Source organism: Mus musculus, chromosome 19 (genome assembly GCF_000001635.26).
Source record: "Mus musculus strain C57BL/6J chromosome 19, GRCm38.p6 C57BL/6J".
In the NCBI taxonomy this organism is placed as follows: Eukaryota; Metazoa; Chordata; class Mammalia; order Rodentia; family Muridae; genus Mus; species Mus musculus.
This window is the reverse complement of record NC_000085.6, coordinates 59,874,688-59,897,107: the sequence shown is the minus strand read 5'-3', so window position 1 is coordinate 59,897,107 and position 22,420 is coordinate 59,874,688. Positions and strand designations below refer to the sequence as shown.

At 40.4% G+C, this 22,420-nt stretch overlaps 1 protein-coding gene and 1 long non-coding RNA gene across 2 annotated transcripts in view; both read left to right on the top strand.

Annotated features, from left to right (window-relative positions):
- Positions 1-3,606, top strand: part of Rab11fip2 (RAB11 family interacting protein 2 (class I)) — a 50,155-nt gene extending 46,549 nt beyond the window's left edge. The window contains exon 6 of the mRNA XM_011247386.3: positions 14-3,606. Within this exon, the coding sequence (XP_011245688.1) occupies positions 14-21 (8 nt within the window). The 3' untranslated portion in view covers positions 22-3,606. The remainder of the gene's footprint in view (positions 1-13) is intronic.
- Positions 3,607-3,837: 231 nt separating this feature from the next.
- On the top strand, positions 3,838-21,765 carry Gm46660. Its single transcript, XR_001782703.2, has 2 exons — positions 3,838-7,603; positions 11,427-21,765. It is a non-coding gene; the product is annotated as a predicted gene, 46660 (long non-coding RNA).
- Positions 21,766-22,420: the final 655 nt, after the last annotated feature.

Genomic DNA, 22,420 nt, shown 5'->3' with positions numbered 1-22,420 from the left:
CCTTTTTGTACAGGTGCGTGATACGTTGAGTTGAATCAAAGTCATCCAAGTCTTCACTCTGGTTTTATGTTTACATTTCCTGGTGACTGAATGAGCGAGCTTCCCTATCTGCAAGTCTGAACGGCAAGTTTTTATATTGGTTGTTTTTACCAACTTTTTGTATTTCCACACACGTGTTCCCATTAATTTATGTCATCGTTTTGAACTAACAACATTTTGAGTTTCAAGCCTTTGGCTCCCTGGAACTAACATTTAGAATCCCAGACTTAGTTCATCTCCAGCAAAGTCAAATTGTATATGCTTATTTGGGTTTAATACGATTCTTTTGAAACTGGTGAGGAATTCTTGGCCAGTGCAGGGGAGTTGAGTTTAGTCTTTGGATTTCTAACATGAACTCCTAGCGTGGGTCCATATTTAAAGACTTGCTGGATGAATGACAGTTATTAAGATTCCTATGGTTGCTATGAGTCTGTTTTAAAATAGTTTTGTTATAATGGAACACCCTCTGCAATGAGTAAAAATAAGAGGGAGTGTGGATTCACACAAGAAGGCAAATGATTGGTGTGAAAACATTGCCAGGGTGAGCTGTGAACAGGAAGAAATACTCAATTCAGAGTCCTGTCCCAGGGTGCCAGGCTTCGATGGGCATGTGGCCCATGTTTTGATGACTGGCCCACAGCAGAGGCTTGTATGTCTGCATCCTGCTCCCTGACATCCTGAACAGGAGACTCCTGCTCACCTTTGCCACCATGCTCAATGACCGCAAGTTGCATCCCTGATACTTGGTAAATGCATGTTTGAGAAGAGAGAGGATGGAAGGGTAAAGTGTCTTGTTCTTTGGAACACAGTAAAGGAAGGTGGATTTTTGTTTTTTGGTTTGTTTGTTGTTTGCTTGGTTTTTGTATGTGATTTGGATGGTTGTGTACTAGGATTTTAATTGTCTGCATTTTAAAATACTGAAGCCATGGTTATTATAAAGCATTTTCCATTGTCCTTGATGAAGGGAGGAGCCCCTGTTCTAGTTGGGTTTATATTTGAAATCAAGGAGAAAGAAAGAAGTCTTGAGGGGTCCCCAATTGAAACAGGAAGAACATGGATGCACTCTTTTGAAGAGCCCTCACAGAAACGCTAAATAGCAAAATTTGGAATTACATCATGATACAAAGTAAACTTGTCACTTTGGTGACAAGGCAACCTAGACTTTGTGATTGAAGTATCTTATTTAGTATAAGTATATGTCTTTCCTTGACAAGGTAGGAAGAATGTGCTCAGATAAAACAGCTTGATATGGCAAATACATTGTGCTTTTAGTGTGAACGATCAGTCAGCAGTTACTGTTGTGCCGAGAAAGGTGATGATGGTTTATTTATCTTTTCTTTCCATGCATCAGTCTCTTCCAGTGTCCATCTGTCCTTCCTTTTCCTGTCTTTCCCTCCACTCAGCAGTATATATTAAGAAGTTGCTTTGTGCAAGGCACTTTTTGTAATACTTCACAATGCAGAATGGAAGAATGGAAAGAGGAAAGTGTGCCAGCACCATTTCTCCTCTCTCTCTCTCTCTCTCTCTCTCTCTCTCTCTCTCTCTCTCTCTCTCTCTCTCTCTCTCTCTCTCTCTCTCTCTCTGTGTTCATGCACATGAGTATGAAAGCCCATGTGCAGCTCACAAGACAACCTTGAGTGTCAGTTCTACCTTGTGTGAGAGGAAGATTCTTTGTTTTGTACAGCTATCTGCCCTGGGTTAGCTGTCCTGCCAGTGCCTGGAGAGTCTCCTTTGTCTCTCTCCCATCCCATTCTAAGGTGCTAGGATTACTACCACATCAAGCTTCACATGGGTCCTGGGAATCTGGACTCATGCCCTAATTCTTTCATGGCAGACACTTTACCCATTGAACCATCTCCCCGGGAGCAGCTTTTAATCTTGTAAGGACAACTCCATTTAAAATAACCAGGTAGTATATACTTACGGCAGCACTAGTTCCTGGAAGTTGAGTGTTCCATCATGAGAGGCTGACACTTCATGCTGTCTCTGCAGTGAGTTCATGATAGGACATTCTCAGCATGGTGAGCTCACTTGAAATTTTTCCATGGCTCTTAATTAGCTGCATCTTTAATTTTTTTAAGAGGTAAAGTTGAACCCTAGAAGGTATTTCTAGGCAAGATTTAAAAGGCACCAATTAAGCTAAAATTCAGCGACATTCACTGGCTTGTGATTTTTCTGTAAGACAGAGAACTCACTGTGTTTAGAATTGAACCATATCTTTCAGGGGAAAAAAAAATGAATGAAAGGATAGTTTGTGTAAGAAAACATCAACATTTGTAACACATGAGTTCTTTAGTTTGGACAAAACAAGTAAACAAATAAACAACGAAACAAATATCAAGTGGTTGAGTAGATTCAGTGACGTAGTAGAAAGAGAAATTCTCTAAACATTGCTTCCAAAGTCAGAAACACCAATGGAAAAGTTTCATGCACAGGAACTAACAAGGCCTTAGTCTACGTATTTATTGAGAGTAAACTAGTTATTGATCTTCCTGCCACAAGCCATTTACCTTTGGGAAATGAAAAACTGACAACAAATTAGTGGGGAAAGATGCATTCATCAAGAGTCTTGAGGCTACTGGATGTCACTTGGAAAGCATATAAATTCAAATTCCCACCTCAGTCCTTGTACCAAAGTAGTTCTATAGAGATTCAAGTTCTAAACATAATATATAGAGCACCAAACAAAAAGTGGGATCTTCTGTTTTGTCTCTTAATGGACTCAGAACAGTTGAGACCTGTCTAGGCAAGAAATGTACATTTTAATAAGGAGAATGTACATCTGTACATTCAACAACACAATTTTTAAATGCTTTAAATCTTAAAAAATAGTAATATCAATGTCAGCAGGCAAATGACAGAATGTGTGGGGGAATTGTTAAAGCTGTTTTTTCCTTTTTTTACATAAAAGTGTGTGTGTGTGTGTGTGTGTGTGTGTGTATAGAGAGAGAAAGTATAATGGAAATATTCACAATATAATCCCAAGAAGAAAAGTTACAAATCACCTTAGGGACATTGGCTAATTAGCACAAGCAAAGAGTTCACCAGTTAGCTACAAGAATGCACATCCTTATCATGATAAAGGAAAATAAACTTTTATTTGGAGGATAAATTGAAGAAAACTTTTCAGAGGACAATTTGACAATGTCTGTTAATATATTTGCTTACCTTGTCTGGACATGGTAACTTTATTGTGATTTCTCATCTTAAAATATCCTTGAGTATTTATACAAAAATGCATATTAAAATAACTAGTACCATAAATAATATAATAATTAAATAACAGAAGAAAACAACTAGTCAAGTGCTATCCAATTGAATATTACAAAATAAACAGAAACCATGAAATTACTCAGATCTTTCGGATACCTTGATAAAGGAAAGGGGAAAGGCAGTGAGTCTATGATGTATATTGTTGTGCAAGGATACACCAGCTGTAACATTTCTACAAGAATAGAAGACACTGGTGGAATTTATTTCTGGAGAAAATGGCAACCTCTTTACATGGAAGACATCAATTTTCTCAACATCCATTTGCTTTGTTTCAAGTTTTTTTTTAATATGCAGATACTAATTTACTTTCATTATTATTTTTAGTGTATTTATTTTTATATTTTATTATATAAAATAATTATTTGTTATTTTGTTTTATTATTTTATTAAAATAATTGTTATGTTATTTAATTATACTTAATTTAAATTAAAATTTAAGTAAAATTGACCAATTTCAAAACAATTTCACTATTACCTAACTATATATTTCTTATATAGCATATATTCATATTATGTATATATGCAGGATTTATATTTTATGGTTTTAGAAGTATGTGTGTTTTGTATATAATATAGACTCTATAGTTGTAAAATAATATCTAGAAACCACTGTTCCACAGAAGTACCAAACTCACACATGGCCAAGGATCTTGACTACAGCAGGGTGTAATAGCACTGGGTTGCTTTCCTAGTACTTTGGAGGTAAAGTACCTCACCTTTGAGGGCAATCTGGGATACACAAGACCCTCATTTCAGAATAAAAAAAAACAGGAAAGAGGACAGCAAAAGGAGGGGGTTGGCTTCTCTGCAGCAATGTGGCATCTAGATCTTGGGTCTTCTGGCCAAGGTATGGAATGTTCTGTTTCAGGTTCTTCTTCAAGATTCATGCCGATGTTCTCGCCATGGTAAGACCACAGACAGAGTACTGTTTCTCAGGCTTCCCAGACAAACACCCATGGAGTCCAGGCCAGGAATGTTTTCTGCAATCTTGTCTATCACTTGGACAGCAAACTTCTAGAATTCAGTTTCCTTACCAAATTGTTTTCCTTGCCTTGAATCTGAGCATCCAGTTCAGTGACCAGTATGTACCAGGATAGCTATTAACTATTTTAACTATCTGTTTGTAACCAAAATAATTTGTAAACTTAAATGAAGACATAAGTGTATTGCACAGACATCTCTGGCTTTCAGATTCTAAAGGGTAAATATCTGGTAAGTGACACCTGAAAATTGACTATGAGCTACTTAATAAATGAATGAAAATTTCCCAAGGTATGTTGATACTTATGGAATTCAGTGGCCTCATTCTTAGAAACAGGGTGTATTGGATGACCCATCATTGAAAACTGAAGTATGCAATTGATATTCAAGTGGGTCAGAACAAAGAGTGTGAAGCTGAAACACAAAAGCAAAATGGCCCCTGTTTGCAATCATGGTGTAAAGAATTCATGAGTATAGAGGGCATTTTTGTTTTACTTCTTCTGTAAGTTTTAACATTTTCAAAATAAACGAGAAAAGAGAACATCTGATTTGATCTTCACAGAGACACAGGGTTATCCAGTGTCGAGCAAAACAGTCGAAAACAGTGGTTCTTAACCTTCCTGTTAAACACCCCAGGGTCACTTACCAGATATTTACATTATGATTCATAACAGTAGCAAAATTACAGTTATGAAGAAGTAATGAAAATAACCTTATGGTTGGGGGTCACCACAATATGAGGAACTGTGTTAAAGGGTAACAACATTAGGGAAGGTTGAGAGCCACTGATCTAAAAGAAGAGAAAGATTCATTAGGCTGCATGCTAGACCTTTCTACCAACCCACCTGGCTTGGCATTTACCCCCATATCCTATCCAGTTAACAGGCTCATCCCTTCAGTGTTTCCTAGGCCTTGAGACCTCTTGTCAGCACCTGCAGCTCCCTCCCTCCCTCCCTCCCTTCCTCCCAGTTTCCCTTTCTTCCCTTCTTTTGCCAGAAATCCCACCCTGCATCCCCCTGTGCTGCTTCACAAGTTCCTCTAGGGATTGCTTCCATCAGGGGTCCCAGGTGACTTGTTTTGCTCAACCTTTGCCCCTGGCCTATATCTTTGACTCCCCAGGTGTGTCTGCTCTCAGCTTCAAGCTTCCCTCCCCCATCTAATTAAACCCAAGTGGTGCCACCTGGCCTTTTCCTTCCTTGTTGGGCCTCTCAGTCTGGTCTCTTTCCCCAGGTTCCTTCTATCTCTGCCCTTGCCTGCCCTCCCTTTTCTGAGGGTGCCTGTGGGTCTCCAGGTGTCCAGTCTTCAGCTGTCACTGGAGTGGGTGATGGCCTTTGAAGCAAGCAGGAAGGCCTGCTCCTCCAGGCGCTGGTCTCTTCACAGATACCCTGACAGATAGGTGGATCTTCCTTGCCCCTCACAGCCTGAATACCAAATTGGTGGCTCTTGCCACCACACTCATTCCCACCCTTGCTTTGACTCTTCATAGTCTCACTTGAGAGTTAATGCCAAAACATAACCCTGTCATTTCTCCTTAACCCAGGCCCTGCCAAACAACGCAGACTGTTAACTATGGAGGGTGTGATTTTTGTTCTCTGTTCAATCAAGTAGAAAGGAAACAAAAACAGAAACAAAACAAAACAAAACAAAAGCCTGTAGGGATTGGCTCTTGCCTGGTTTTCCCAGATAGAAATCATGGCTTGCCCACTGAACATTGAACAGGAAAATAGTGATTCTAGTCTCAAATATATTAAGAAGGAATCTATCAGACACAGGGAAATTGTCCCGTCCATCTAATTTTGTTCTGTAACATACTATAGTTATCCCTTAATGTCTCTAGGAAATCAATGCCATATTTCCCTTGTGTCCCAAAATATGCAATGCTTATGTCCCTGATATCCAACACTATAGCAATTTGCATACACAGTCTGCAGACATTGCCCATTCAAATCACCTCAGATCCTTGCCATGTCAGCTGCAACTGTTGTATATATGGTTGCTGTCCTACATTATGAAGGGAATAATGATGAGAGGGAAAAAAAGAACATCTAGACGTGCAGTACAGATAAAGAAAATTTTCAATCCAATGTTGGTTGACTTCATGATGCAGAAGTGGCATGGGAGGAACTGTGTCTTCAGCTGATTACAGAACATGGTCCCTCCTCCAGGTGGCCAATGTGCAAAGGGCAGGCCACTAAGTGGCATCCCCACTAACCTCCTTGTCTTAGTCAGGGTTTGTATATATGGTTACATCATGACCAAGAAGCAAGTCAGGGAGGAAAGGGTTTATTCAGCTTACACTTTCATATTGCTGTTCATCACCAAAGGAAGTCAGGACAGGAACTCACATAGGGCAGGAACTTGGAGGTGGGAGCTGATACAGAGGCTATGGAGGAGTGCTGCTTGCTGGATTGCTTCCCCTGGCTTGCTCAGCTTGCTTTCTTACAGAACCAGGACTACTGCCCAGGGATGGCACCACCTACAATGGCCTGGGCCCTTCCTCCTTGATCACTAATTGAGAAAATGTTTTACAGCTGGATCTCATGGAGGCATTTCCTCAAGGGAGGCTCCTTTCTCTGTGATAATTCCAGCTTGTGTTAGATTGACACACAAAACCAGCCAGCACACTCACTCCTCTTTTAATCTTGCATGTTCTCCATAATTTTCCAGAGTTTGAGAGGCAGAGAGGACTACATACATAAGTTTGATTCAATCACTAAACAATTTTTTGCATCTGTTTCCTGATTTGATAGAAAGGGAAAGTCAGCTGGACTCTCCCATAGCCTTAAAACACATTACAAAATACAGTGGTCTAGGGTTTTATAGTATTCATTTGCATTTTTTTAAAAAGTACTTTTCAGGGACTGGGGATGTAACTCACTTGGCAGTGTTTGCCTAGGATGCAAGAATTCCTGGGTTCAACACCCAGCATTGCATATACCCAATGTAGTGGTGATCAGCAGCCCATGAGAGCAGAGGCAAAAGAATCAGAGGTCACAGGTCATTCTCAACTACTTAACAAGAGAGAAGCCATTCCAGGGCCATGATACCCTGCCTCAAAATAAAATAAATCAAAACCATCAATCATAAAAACTGGTTTTTCCATGTTTCCCAATTCTAGTAGTTTCGGTTTTGAGCTGAGAAAACTGATCTGAACCCAAGACCTCCACTGATTATCAACTGCCATGCGGCAGCACCCAGAGTTTTCCTCCTTTATCTCTCTAAGGAGCCTTGTGCAGACACCCCAGGACACCCTACCCACTGTCCACCTTGTGCACTGCAGAGGCACAATGGGTTTCATCACCTCCCTCTGGTAAGTGTTTGATGATGGTACCTTTGATGTGAGTGCGGATCACCAAATCAAAGTGATGGTTTGTTTAATGTTTGCCACACATCCGGGTGATTCTGAAGCTAACACAGAAGAGGAGGCACATTACAACAGGGATTTCTCTCTCTAACCAATTAAGGTCATTCAAGAAGTCTCCCAATTTAAATAGTTGCCCAAGTAGAGAATGAGTCTCCCTAGCAACCATTTACTAAGAAGGCACATCAGATGATTGTGAAGAGACCAAAAATGCAGACATATAAAGTATGAGCCAGCAATTACTTGGACAATGACAGTTTGCATAGAAGGCACACTTGAGACCTGGCGCTAAGCTGTGTGATGAATACCAGTGTTAGGTATTTACCCTCAGTTTTTCCTCTGATTACTACACCAAGAATAAATTTTCAAATTCTAACTCTAGTAAGGCACAATAATACGATAGTAAGATATGATTTTGAAATCACATTCCTCTCCTCTGATACTTAATTCTGTGGCTGTGTATTTCCATAGAAGACCATCAGTTTCCTTTCTGTTTTCCAGAAGAGAAAGCTCTGGGGACAGTCTAGCTCTGCCCAGCCTCAGTGGGTACAGCTCACTGGATTGGCAGGCTGGGACCTTAACTCTAAAGCACTTGATCCTCTTTGAGGGAGGTGTTTCTGCATTCTGCATTCTGTATTCTGAGATGCCTAAGCAACACTGTGAGTTGCAAAGACTTGTGTGAGGGCTTTTCTAGTTGGCTAGAGCTATGGATGACTGTGGAGACCAGTTTAGTTCCCTCTAACTTAGGGAAAAGGATGGAGAAGCCCATTTCTAGTGCATGAAGTGTCAATGCCCACTAATTTGGTTTTACCTTCAATAAAGTAGATAGTTTTGCTTCCAACCAGTTGATCCTCCCAGAATGGGAAGAATGGGATGTTATTCAATGTGGCTGCAAAATTTTCATAATAATAAGCAATCAATATTGGCCCCCAGGAAGCCCTATTTATTCCATTCACTGGAAAGGAGACCATCTGTGGAGTAGGTACCACTAGGTCTCTGTCCTGGGAACATGGAATGTAGGCATCTGCAATTAATGTTATTAATTTTAATTGTGCACAGAATCCTTTGATGTCTGCAGTGCCATTATTCTGCCTTACAAATAAATAGCACTACCTCTCTGGTATAAGTTTAGGGAAAGCTATTTTAGTCCACTTTCTATTATCGTCAGGCAGTGGGCTTTACCAGCTCACACAGAACAAATTTGATTGTGTTTATATTTAAGCTTTCTTAACAAGGGAAAACAGGAGGATTAGCTTCAATAAAAACAGGAGCGGCATTCTGAATGTGTTTAAACAAGTTTTCCCCACCAAAAAAAAAAAAAATAGACCTATAGCATATCATTTTCAACTACACTGGCAGGGGAAAAAAAAAGCCAAAGGTTCCCCTAAAGAATTTGGACCATGCTCAAGGCAAGTTACAGCTGGATCCTATTATAGGAATCAATCTTTTCTCACCAATGACTGTTTACATCCATGAAGCTTTTCAGTAAATTCATTCAATCAAAAGCAGTTTTCGATGCTTGGCAAATATTAGATTACACATAATATACTTGTAATGTTAGCAGAGAAAAGAGGATGACACACACCCAGGCCACTCTTCAGAGCAGCTGCTGTGTCCACCCAGCCTGAGGCATGTCTCTGTGTAGATTGATGGGACTTACTTTAGTGCACTAATGCTGACACATTTACTTATCATTCATGATAATCACTTCTGCTGCTTCAGGGAGAAATTTTTCTAAGCACCTAAGTATTTGGGGGATTAATTACGGTGTGCTGAAAAGGAGGAAGGCACTTTTGGGGTGATACAGCAGTGTTTGTCAAGACTCTGGTCCAGATAATCTAATTTATTCTTTTGTTCAATTAGAGTAACTTGTCTGTGTCCTCATTGTTCTTTGTCTCAAACTGGAGCAGTGGTGTTTTCTTAAAAAAAAAAATGTTGTTTTGGGCCAGTAGGCAAAGTGCTTGAGTTCATAGCTTATCACCCATGTAGAACGCTATGCATGGCTGTGAGTATCTCTAACTCCAGGACTGAGGAGACAGAGAAAGATCCTCTCTGGAACTCAATAGCTAGTTGGCCTAGCCAAAATGGCAAGTTGCAGGTTCAGCGATGAGAAACTATTTCAAAAAATAAGGTTCAGAAGGTTTGAGGAAGACATACCGAAGGTAGCCAGTGATGTTCACAGTACTTCTACACACACACAAGTACATGGATATGCTTAAACCACACACATACATGCACATGGGTGTACAAGCATGTACATGTGCATGCACACACACACACATGAGAGAGGTCATTTGGGAAATTTCACTCTATAAGCTGTGCATTACATTTCTCTTTATGTAGCTTTCATTTCTGTACTTGACAAAACACCCTGCTGATAAGTATGTCTTCCTATCCCCTATCAGGAAATGTAGTCTAATGGTTAGAACAGTAAGTTGAATCTATAAAGGACTACAGTGAAAAACAGGTCCCCTCCTTCCTTCCTTGACAGTCTATAGGTGGAAGTCATAAGAATCAGTGGCTTAATCTTCCCCCAAGCACCTTTGTTGGCTCTGCCTTTTTGTGTAATGAGTCATTTATGCAGTGAGTACTCCAAGTGCTTTGCAGATTTGAGGATAAGCACAACATAATCTTAAAATCTGAGGGTTTCAAGAAAAACAGTTGTGATATTCCAGGAGGTACTAAGTTAGATTTGTAGAATGAAAGCCAGGTGATGTCCAGTGTTGGTGGCATGTAGGAGTCTAGGGACCTTCTTCAGTACTAGAGAGCCGAAGGACAGCGTATACTGTGTATACATTGTGTATATACTGTGTATACACAGTGATGAATCTAGTGAGCATGCCTTTGAGGTTGGCAACTGTATCTTTCACAATGTGTCCATGGGAATCTCTGACAGTATCCAGGACTGCCACAGCAGGGCTCACTGTCAGATGAAATATAGAGTGCATGTGTCATAAATGCTTTGTCCTGTCTGATGGTCACAGGACAGATACACATACAGTAATGTGGACTTAGGAGAAAACATAAGCACAACCCTTTCCCAGCATGGAACAGGATAGCATCTATGCAGCAGCACTGGGTATATAAGTGGGCCATGATATCGAATAAAACTCTGCATTTTCCTAGAACACAAACACAATGAAAGATCACCCAGACATGCCTCAGTGGTTGCATAAGATGGGAGTGGACAGAAATGAGGATATTAGGGAATGAATATGCATGTGATATAAGAATATGAGGAAGAGCCACGAATGGAAAAACAACAGTATGGCAAGAGCCAGACAAAGCAAATTCAAAATCTCTATTTCAAATGTGGCTACCTCCCCCAACTCACTCTCTCTCTCTCTCTCTCACTCACACACACACACACACACACACACACACACACACACACACACACACACACAGACACACACACGAGCTTGCATATATTTTCTCTTGATACGTTAAGGGGTTCAGGGAGATGCATAATACCTGGTAGAGACTCATAATGGATAATACAAAGGTGACAAGATGATAGCCAAAGCTCCTGTTGAACAGATCAGGTGGATACATCGCCACTTTCCAAATAACTGTAGTGGATGAGCTGAATTCCCTCTGTTAACCCCACCATCCCGACTCCTTTTCCATGGGTGTGCTTTTGTCAGAGTCCTGTTTGATCTTCATGCTGACTAGATGGTAAGTGCTCAGACAGCCTAGGAGGCGGGGAGGAAAGGTGTGGGTTACACTGATCTGGCCCACAGCTTCTTATGGAGCACACTGCTTTTCAAAGTCACTTCTAGATGCTCTTCAGGAACGCCACAGGACTGTTGACTGCTTTTAGTGAAGCAACAAGGAACCAATGAAGAAAAGAAGCTTAATGGAGTCAAACTCCACAGGGATGGCAGAAGGAAGAGCTGGCTCTGTGTTATGCAAGAACCAATCCAGAAGACTTCTAGAGAATTCTGTCCTAGAGATGAGTGGGCACAAATCCATGTTGGCTATATTATTCACAGCTTTCCACAAATCATCTCAGTATCCCAGAAACAACTCCTACCTACCAGCAAGTGCTATTTTAAAAATGCATTTCGGAATATTTGGCACAAAAACTGTAGCCTCCCTGCTTTTGTGAGGTATTGTTTGCCCTGCCTTAAAAGCCACAGTAAATCTCAAATGTACACACACATACATTCTCTCTCTCTCCCTCTCTCTCTCTCTCTCTCTCTCTCTCTCTCTCTCTCTCTCTCTCTCTTTCTCTCTCTCTCTCTCTCTCCTCCTTCCTTCTCCCTCCCTTTTCTCTCCTCCCCCTCTGCCTCCCTTCCTTCTCCTCCCTCCCTCTCCCTCCCTTTTCTCTCCTCCCCCTCTGCCTCCCTTCCTTCTCCTCCCTCCCTCTCCCTCCCTCTTTCTCTCCTCCCCCTCTGCCTCCCTCCCTTCCTCTCTCCACATTTTGTGTGTGTCTGTGTGTGTGTGTGTGACACAATGTAGTATGGTGGTCAGAGAGCCATTTGTGGAAAGCAGTTATCACCTTTGACCCTGTAGTTCCCAGGGACCAAGATTGGGTCCTCAGGCTAGGCAGCAAGTGCCTCTACCAGCTGAGCCATCTTGCTGGCCCATTTTTCCTCTCTACTGGTGGGTTGTGTACACTGGCACCATGAGAAATTGGTGCCATTGACTGTCTGTGCTAGTCTTCCTGCTATAATGCACAAAGCAAACAGGTCCTGAAAACACAGTCATCTCCCAGAACTTTCTCACGGGCATCCTGACAGTTGTATCCATGGGACATCAGTTCACTTCTATTCTCCCTTTTTATTTTCTTGTTGACCTTGGCTTTTCTGAAGCACCTCAATGACCTGTTCTAACTTCAGCATTTGAAGCTTTTTTTTTTTTAATTTTGCTGACATCAGTATTCTCTCTGCTCTGAACCACTGACCTAGCTTCCCTCTCTAGGGCATCCATGAATCTCTTTATTTGCTTCTATTTTCTCTTTCCACTGGTTATCTCACTGGAAAAGGTATCAGAGTGTAGTTAACGTTGCTCAACACCTAGTCTCCTCAATATGCCACCTGCTAAATTCAGTTACATTAAGGTTTAATTGCATCTCAATGGATTATGGCTGTATACATAACTGTGTTGGTCATGTAATGTGTCTTCAGTAAGGTGAAAACATGCCACATTATCTAGCAACAAATTGGGACAAGGGAAAGGATGTCATCTCTTCAGCTAAAATCATACTATTTATTAATTCATTCAATATTTATTGAACTCCTAGTATATAATAGGCATTTACTGAGCTCTCATGTATTGAATGTAAGTTGGTGAATAAAATATACCTAGACCCTGTCTTTGAAAAGTAGGAAGTCTGTCGTGACAAAGACAGTAGATAGGATCCACAACCATATGTATGGATATAGAGTAATGTTGTTGAGGATTACCCAGAAAAGCAACTTGGGGGAGGTCAGTAGGGTTGCCAGATTAAGCCAGTGAAAACACTTAGGCTCTGTTAAATGGGAACTACAGATGAGCAATACATGTTTTTTATATAAACATGGTCCAAGCACTTCCTGGTATGTGGATATATATAAAATGTATTCATTGTTTTTCTGAAATTAAAATGTAACTGAGTCCTTTATTTTATCTAGCTATCTAATAGTTCAGGGCAGGTTTCTCTGGAAGGTAACATTTAAACTGAGAAATGAAAGAGTAGTGACCCACAAGGACAGCATTGAATGGCAAAGATGGCCACCTTGTAAAGGAGGGAGGGCTCTGATTGGTCTGGAGGATCAGGCAGAGAGAATAGAATATACAAGGCTCTCTAAATCATGACAAGGGGAGAGTGGTTATTTGACATATAGATTCTCATTGACTGAGGATAGAATTCAGTCCTGAAACCCTCTAGTACCTTGGAAATATGACTTATCACCAGAGAATAGATCAGAAATTATTACACATACACAGTAGAACATTAGTTATTCTAAAGAAAAGAGCTATCAAGTAATGAAGAGGCGTTCAGGGAATCTTGAGTGCTGATTGTCAGCAGAAGCCAGTCTGCAAAGGCTAGTACTGTATGACTCCACTCCTTCACATTCAGGAAGAGGCAAACTATAGAGTCAGTTTAAAAAAAAAAAAAGCAAAAGTGGTTGCCACCGGGTTGAGAAAGAAGGAAAAGAGAGGGTTGTGGGGCACAAGGGCCATTTAGGACAGTGAAACTCTTCTACACAGAATCTAATGTTAGGTTATGTGTTCAACACTTGTCAAAACCCACAGACATGCGGACCTGAGAGAGGGATTCCTAATATATACTCTTGACTCCAGTAAATGATGTGTTGTTATAGATTCCAGTTAAAAGAAATGTGCCACACTCAAGACGACAACAGTAAGGGACAGCTCAGGGAAGGACAGAGAAAGAATGACTCTGGGAAGCCTATTTGTGTGTGTGTGTGTGTGTGTGTGTGTGTGTGTGTGTGTGTGTGTGACACACTGCACACATGGTAGTCAGAAGACAACTTTAGGAATCAGTTATGTCTTTCCACCTTTACATGTCTCCAGGGATAGAAGTAGGCATGTCAGGCTTACTCAGTTAACAAGCATCTTTAAAAGCTTAACCATCTCACAAGCCCCTGACTCTTTTAAAACATAATTTGTTTTTAAACTGATGAAACTGTATATATTCATTATGTAATACATATCATATGTGTTATATATATATATACACACATATATATGCATATATATACACATATACATATATATATGTTAAACATAATATATATTGTACATAATAGACCTAGCAAAGACAGCCAGGCCTCAGGCTCATTCTTTCATGAGTCTGCCTTAGCTTTCACCTGTGTCTGCTTCAGCGAAACATTCCTTCATGTATCTGCTCAAGCAATATGTCCTTTCATTTGTGTCCACTTCAGAAAAACACCCCTTCACATGTTTGCCCGAGCAAAACACCATCCAGCACAATTGACTTTCTAAAGAACCTGTAAGTTTCCATTTCATTGATATGTTTGTGTTATCATAAAATCAAAAGAAAAAGAAAAAAAAGATACAAAATTGAACCACTGTAATTTGGTAAGGTATCTATATACTGCAAAACATTTGAAACATAATAAGAAGGCAAGCGGCTCATAGAAGCCAGATCTGGTGGATCACATCTGTAGTCTTAATACTTGGGATGCTGAGGCAGGAGGATCACTGTGAGTTAAGGCCAATCTGGACCACATAGTGAGACCTAGCCTCAAGATACAAAAAAAAAGGGAGATAATATTTTAATGCTAAAAATATCATGTTTCTAGTCATACTGTAGAAAAGAGATTGGAGAGGAAGTGGGGAGAGACAAGATGGGAACTGCAGGGAGGGATACAGCTATCAGCATGAGGTACAGGTGGTGTCTGTAATTGAGATGGACTTTACAGATAGGAGTGTCTATCCTCACTCGCTTGCATCTTACAGATGGAAAACCATAAGGGAGAAAGACCAACACCCAGAATGGCTTGTTTTCTTTTAGTCAGAATCACAGCTGGTGAGAAGAGCCGTTCCTGATGTGAGGAGGAAAAGAGCAGGAAGGAGATTGAGGAGCACAGTCAACAAGAGTTCCAGATCAGAAGGGCTGAGAGTACACCAAGCATGAGGCCACCACAAACACTAGGACGGGCAGAGAGCTTAACCTCGATGCTGTGTAACTGATCCATTCCTGATGGAACTGTCAGCCTTGAGCCCAATAAGGATTGTCTTCCCATCTTGCTTGGACCTCGATAATTTGTGCTGACTGAGGATTGGCATTTGGTCTTGAAACCGGTTCAAGGCTGCATATTTTCTTAGATCAACCGATGTTAAGTCTTCTGCATGTCAACATATACCGGACTTCTAAATAAGATATGCATTTGATGCATTTGTTTAAGGACATGTGGGATAACCAGGGGCCTTTTGCCAAGTGTTATGAACTCCTGAGGTTATGGGCAACAAACAGATTATACATGAGGGACTGTGACTCCCTGTTGACCTAGATGCCTGACCAAAAGTCCAAAATGCAGCCTTTCCTCAAGTTAGTGGGCAGTGTAATGAGATTTGGTATCAAGAGACCAGGGTTCAAAGCCAGGACTGTTCACTGACTCCTTTCGTGTTTCCAAATGATCTACTGGACTCTCTCCACCTCATTTCCTCCCTCATTATGGCATTGTTCTATAGTACTTACTAGTAGCCCACACTTAGGGGGAAGGATTTCTTGGGATTTCAGAGAAGCTGATTCTGGCTGCCAACCCTAGACAGAACTGTGACTTAGAAAAACTTCAACACCTTCCACCCATCTCTACTCTTCCTGTAAGTCTCCATCCTGAATTAACCATGTGAGCCAAGCTAGTTCAATGAGTTAACCTTAAGTTTGCTTCGTAGTACTGGAATAAAACGTTTTTTTTTCTCTTCTTCTAGGCCACTGGTAGAGGTAGCCATATTTCTATTCATGAGGATAGCCAGGTTGAAGGAAATTATCACACCCTAGGAGAACAGAGGCAGAAATCTTTGAATAAACATAGATCATTCTTGGAGAACACCATGAAGCCTTGGAACAAACTGTGTTCGAGGCTGGCTTTGAACTACTTCAGTCATGGGAACAATAAATCCATTTCTTATTTAAACACTTTGAGCCAGTTGTTTTACTCTTTTTCTTCCATTGTCTAGCTTCTTCTGGATTTAGAGGTCAAACATTTTGACTCCTGAGGGAAAACCCACCTCATCCTAGACAACCTCATAAACCCTAGAGAAAACTCATATGTGATATCAGAGAGTGGGTGACATACAGTGTCTGTCAGTGTTCACCACTACTGCATAAGGGATGTAGCTAATAGACAGGAGAAATGGAAATTAAATTGGAATTCTAGAATGTTATTGAACAAGTCTAAGATCAGAACCATGGGGTTATTTATGAGCTGTATGTTCAATAGCATTTAGATAAGTTTTTCTGAATTACTTTATTCTTTTTATGTGGATGTGTGGATGTGAGTGTGGGTGCTCATGGATCCACAGAGGGCTGTGGATCCCTTGGAGCTAGAGTTATAGGCAGTTGTGGAACATGCAATGTTAGTGCTAGGAACTCTGGTCCTCTAAAAGATCTGCATGGACTCTTAACCACTTAGCCTCCTCATTTAAGTATCTTTAAGTTTTCAGGTTTTATTCCTGAATCCAAATAGAATCTAAGTACAAATGAAGCCCGTAAGCTGGAGAGCTCTGACCTGGGGAGATGGGTGCTGTATCTGTCAGAATCAGCAAGATTTTGCTTCAAAAATAACTGTCTTCTAAATCTCAGTAGCTTGAAATAGTCTTATTTCTCATGTTGCATATGCACTGCAGCGTGGCTTGGATGCTCTTCTCTGAGACATCTCTAGTGCCTTAGGGAGTAGAGCTGATACTCTTTAGAATCTTGTTGGTATAAAGAAAGATCTCTGAGGAGACCTAGTTAAATCCTCTGCTGAGAAGTAGCAAATTATCTCTGACCACAAATTACTGACTAGTACTAATAAAACATCTCTATACCAAAGGAAGAGGGTTGGGAAATGCAACTTTACCACTTACTTGCCTGAAAGGAGAAGGCTAGAAACACTTGATGAAGACCTAAAGACTTTTACTTGGGCTTTGGCACTACTGTTTGGCCTTGCCAAGATTGTTTTGATTGACTCATAATTCATGAACATCAAAAGATTCTGTTAGGTTGCAGACCAATAATAAAGACCTAGGAGGCCTTGTTAGATGGCATTCATATTTATGTTCTGACTCATTATTACACATATAATAATATAATTTTCCAAATTCTTGAAGCATAAGAGTATGATTGATTACATCATCTGGCCCTTTGCCTGTCTAAAACTCTGCTATCAAATTTTCTTTTTATCACCACCCCTCTTCTAAACAGAAAAAAATTTCTCTGAAGTACAATTATGTTTGCTTGAACAATTGTCTTTGAATGATTTTGCACACATTCCAAAAAGAGGAATCGTGGAAGATTACATGTTCTCACATAAGATTACTGGTGACTGAGCATGATAAACAGTCACTGATGTCATGTGATCTGAATTTGGTATGTAATTCAGAAGGACTTTAAAGAATGATATCAGTAGAAAGCAAGCGACACCATGTAAAGAAAGGCAATGGTGCCACAACCTCCCGTCAGAATGGCTCACAGGGAGGGGTTCCACTCCTTCTCCCACACTTGTGTTTGTCAAGGTGGAGGCTGAGTTTCAGTTAAGGCAGAAGGACTCTCCTGAGAGGAAATTGAGCACAGATGGGGGCCATTCGGATGCTCACTGGCTTCTTCCCGGGAAGGTATGTTTATGGAAGTTATATATGATCACTCTCTACTTTATGTTTTAAGTCAGGGTCTCCCACTGAACCTAGAGTGTCTGGGTAATGAGTTCCAGGGTCTGGCCAGTCCCCACATCCCCAGTGCTTCAATCACAAACTTACAATTGCATTAGCAGTTGTTTCTAGGGAGAATCAAAAGTCCTGATGGAAGGAATAAATATGAATCTTATAAATGAAAAAAAAACAAAAAACAAAAAACAACAAATGAAACAAAACAAAACAAAACAAAACAAAACAAAACAAAACAAAACAAAACAAAACAAAAGCAAAACAAGGTCTCACTATTATGCCTGACTCTTTACTTGGGTGTTGGGAATCTGAAATCAGGACCCTGTGTTTCCAAAACAGGCACTTTACTGACTGAGGCATTTCTGTAATCCCTCTTTTGCTACATTTTAATTAAGGAATTAGCTTTCTTACTGGCCAGTTTTAAGAGTGTTTTATATAATGGGGGGCGAGGGGAATATATCTTTATTTACAAAGTGTATCTTTTGTAAACTTATTTCTAATCTTATTCTTTTTATTTATTCTTTGAGAATTTCAATGCATGTGTAGTGAAATGTGATCATATCCACTCCACACTTTCCTCTCTAATTCTCCCCAAATCCTCCCAACTTCATGTCTTTATTCTTTTTGTTTGTTGTTTTGAAAACACACATTATTCTGTTTATAGTGGCTTTTGTGAACCATAAAGTTGTAATTTTAATGAAATTTATCATATCAGTTATTTCTCTCATAGACAGCATCTTTACTGTGATTTTTAAGTTATCACCATAGCTGTAACATCTAATTTTTCCTCTTTTGTATTTAGTAAAAGTAATTTAATAATTTTGTGTTGCGAATTTTAGTTTTTTCATTGTGTTAATTTTTTTGTGAAAAGTCTAGGTCTCATCTAAGTAGATCTTTGAACACATGTGGATGTCTAGTAATTTCAGCAATTTTTCCAAGACTTACCTTTGGCCCATTGTCTGAGCAGATATACCGTGCCCTTCTAGTAGACAATCAATGTGTTTGATAAGATTGAATCTATGCAACTGTCTTTACATATTGGTCAAACTACATTCAGAGTCCATTAAGCTCAGAACTACATCCAATGCCCCCCATAATAACCCCACTGTCTAAATCAGTGTACGGAACTTCAGTGATTTAATGTTAACACATTAGGATTCTAACACCTCCACTAAAGAATTGCCAAACATGAGACACCCAAAGTACCAGATCACAGGATCCTTCCTGTCTGAAGTTCAGATGCCGCTCATAACAATCTTTTGTATCAAGGATGCTCTCTCTAAGGCAGCTGTGATGGCTACATCAGATGAAATCAGCTCTGTCTGAAACTCAGGTTCATTACAACTTCAAAATGAGAAGCGAGGGAAGGCAGTGTAGATATTAAACAAGTTCAACGCAGTTCGGCTACTTGCAGATTTTGCCGCTGAGTTTGACTCTCACTTGGGAAGTATTTTACTGGCGGAAGGCATGCTGATTGCAGATTAGACTTGGCTCCTTTCGGTGACAAACCTGGAGGAAAATTACCAGCTTATAATATTGAATTTTACCTACATAATTCAACAACCTCTTTGAGCTTGCCTGATGTTTTTCATGCTTCTTAATTTCATGGAGCCAGGATTGGGGCTGAAGTAGGTGATGTTTCTGGAAGAAACAGACCACTTATTGGTCCCAGGTGGCACCAGAGCTTTTGATCCTAATACAACCATTTTTAAGCAGTGCCCGGGACTTGTAAAATTGGTCATTTTATTAGAGAAATACATTGGACTTGCAGTCAGAAAATGCCCTCATTGGGAGCTGCCACCTGATTGGCTGATGATGCAGTCAATGTTTGCAGTCTCTTTCTAGCCAAATATTAGATTTTAGAAATATCTCTGAGCATGCATTTTAGGGAGAGAAGGTCACTCTTTCCATATGGTGAGATACATCCTAGCACATTTGGAAGGGAAGATTATTCAAGCAAGCCGTGGTTTGCATAAAGTAACATTAAAACAGCAATTTTCTAGTTCATAGATTACAATGAACAACCCTCCCAATGCCTATGATAACTTTTAAATCACTGTCCTGTTTGAGTCACACAACAACCAGACATGTCAGGGAAACTTAGAATCATCAGGCCTGCCTTTTGGTCATATGAGACAAGGATCATGAATAGATATGACCAGTCTCCAATGGCTAGAAACAGAGACACTACAGCTGGTGACCCTGCTTTCCAGTGATCTTTCCAGATAATTTATTCTGAGCTTTCCCCATGCCAACAATCTGAACCTCCAGAAGTCTCCAGAGAAGAGTCCCCTGGTCTCATGGTTTAATTCGTCTTTTTAGAGACAGTTAAGAGACAAAGGTATTGAATCTGGATACAGGCAAGAAAGAGGCAAATGGGAAGTGAAATCTATTTTTGCTTCTTCATTGCTTTGCTAGCTGATGAGAACGTGGTGAGACTTAAGGACCACCAGTAACAAACACAGGCACTCTTCTGTTATTTTGCTTATAAAGAGCCAACCTTTTTAGTGGCAAGTCCAGTCGGTCACCATCTTTTCCAGTGGAAATAGTTCTGTTAAGAGTCATCCTACCCTATGAATGTACCTTTATGGAGCAGACCAGAGGGAAAAGTAATTGAATTTAATAAAAGCTGTAACCAATATAAAGCCACAGGGAAATCCATTTCACTTCAAAGCCAAGATGCATGGTTCCTAAATAGAATTAATTGCCTGGCTGTTTCTTCCATCAAATCTCAATCCAACAGCAAAGAATTAATTTCCTTGGCATTTCTTATTTCATAGTCACATGAATTCTCTATCGATGGTTATGGCTGGATTGATAAAAATCATTCTCAAAAATGACAATCTTCAAATTGATCAGTAACCACAGCTGGGAAGTCTTACATTACTGTGCTTAGCAGAGGTAGAAGCTGTTATAGGCAATCTTAATGAATTTGTCAAAGGTGAGACTCATAAGGCCAGTACTTTATGCCCCTTAACTACCACCTCATCCCCCTTTTAAAAGTGTCTTCCCAAAGAAAACAAAAAAAGGGAAGATAACAACAAGAGGGAAGGTTCGCCTCCTCTGGATCCCCTGAAGAGATACTTTGATGTCCTTGCTGGCTCATACCAAGGTTAGTTAAATGCATGTTTAAGCTTCCAACTTGTTGTCTGATTCTATATTGGGGGACCACTCCAGTATAGCAAGATAGAGAAACTATGAGGTCTGATTTTTTGGTCTCCAAAACTGATATTTTGAACAGTTAGCTGCCAAGGTAACATATTGAAGGAGGGGCTTTGGGGAAATGAGGGGGGCAGAGCCTTCATGAATAGCAGTTGTATCTCAGAAAGAGGTCTTATGAACTTCCCTGTCCCTCCACTATGTGAAGACACAGGAAGATGGTATCACTTGCAAGTCGGAAGTGCACCCATGCTGTACACTGTGCCTTGACCTTGATCTCAAGTTTCACTCAGCCTCCGTAACTGTAAGAAGCACATTTCTCTAATTTAGAAGTCATCCAGTTAATGGTATTTTGTTTTTCCCACCCAAATGAGACTGAGACACATGACTACACAAGGCTTGCTGAAGGGACTTCTAGTCTCTATATGCCAAACCATTCCTCACTGGGCCCTTTCATCAGGGTATTGTGTAAGGAAAGGCCTCTTCCTCTAAAGACTGCTATCCCGTGTTTTCCTTCCATAAAACTTCAAATGAAGAAGAGGTAGGATAAATAGGATATGTGTGTGTGTGTGTGTGTGTGTGTGTGTGTGTGTGTGTGTGTGTGTGTGTGTGTGAGAAATACATATACATACACATAGGCACATACACATACTGTGGTGGTTTGAATAGGTATGGCCCCCATATACTCAAGTGTTTGAATGCTTGGCCTATTAGGAGGTGTGGCGTTGTTGGATGTTGGAAGTAGTATGCCACCGTCAGGGCAAGCTTTGAGGCCACCTATGCTCAAGCTATGTCCAGTGTGGCACACAGTCTTCTCTTGGCTGCCTTCTGATCAATATGTAGAACTTTAGGCCTGTCCAGCACCATATCTGCTTGTATACTACTATGTTTTTTGCCATGATGATAATGGGCTAAAACTCTGAAGCTAGCCCCAATGAAATGTTTGCCTTTACTTTGGTCATAGTGTCTCTTCATAGTAATAAAACCCTAACTAAGACACAACACATACATACACATTGCATATGTATACATATATACATACACATAGGTGGAAGAGAGGTGGGATGTGGGAAGCCACCCTCACATTTGCCATTATAAGATGGCGCTGACAGCTGTGTTCTAAGTAGTAAACATAATCTGCACACGTGCAGGGGCAGTTTTCCCGCCATGTGTTCTGCCTTTCTCGTGATGACAACTGAGCCGATGGGCTGCAGCCAATCAGGGAGTAATACGTCCTAGGCGGAGGATAATTCTCCTTAAAAG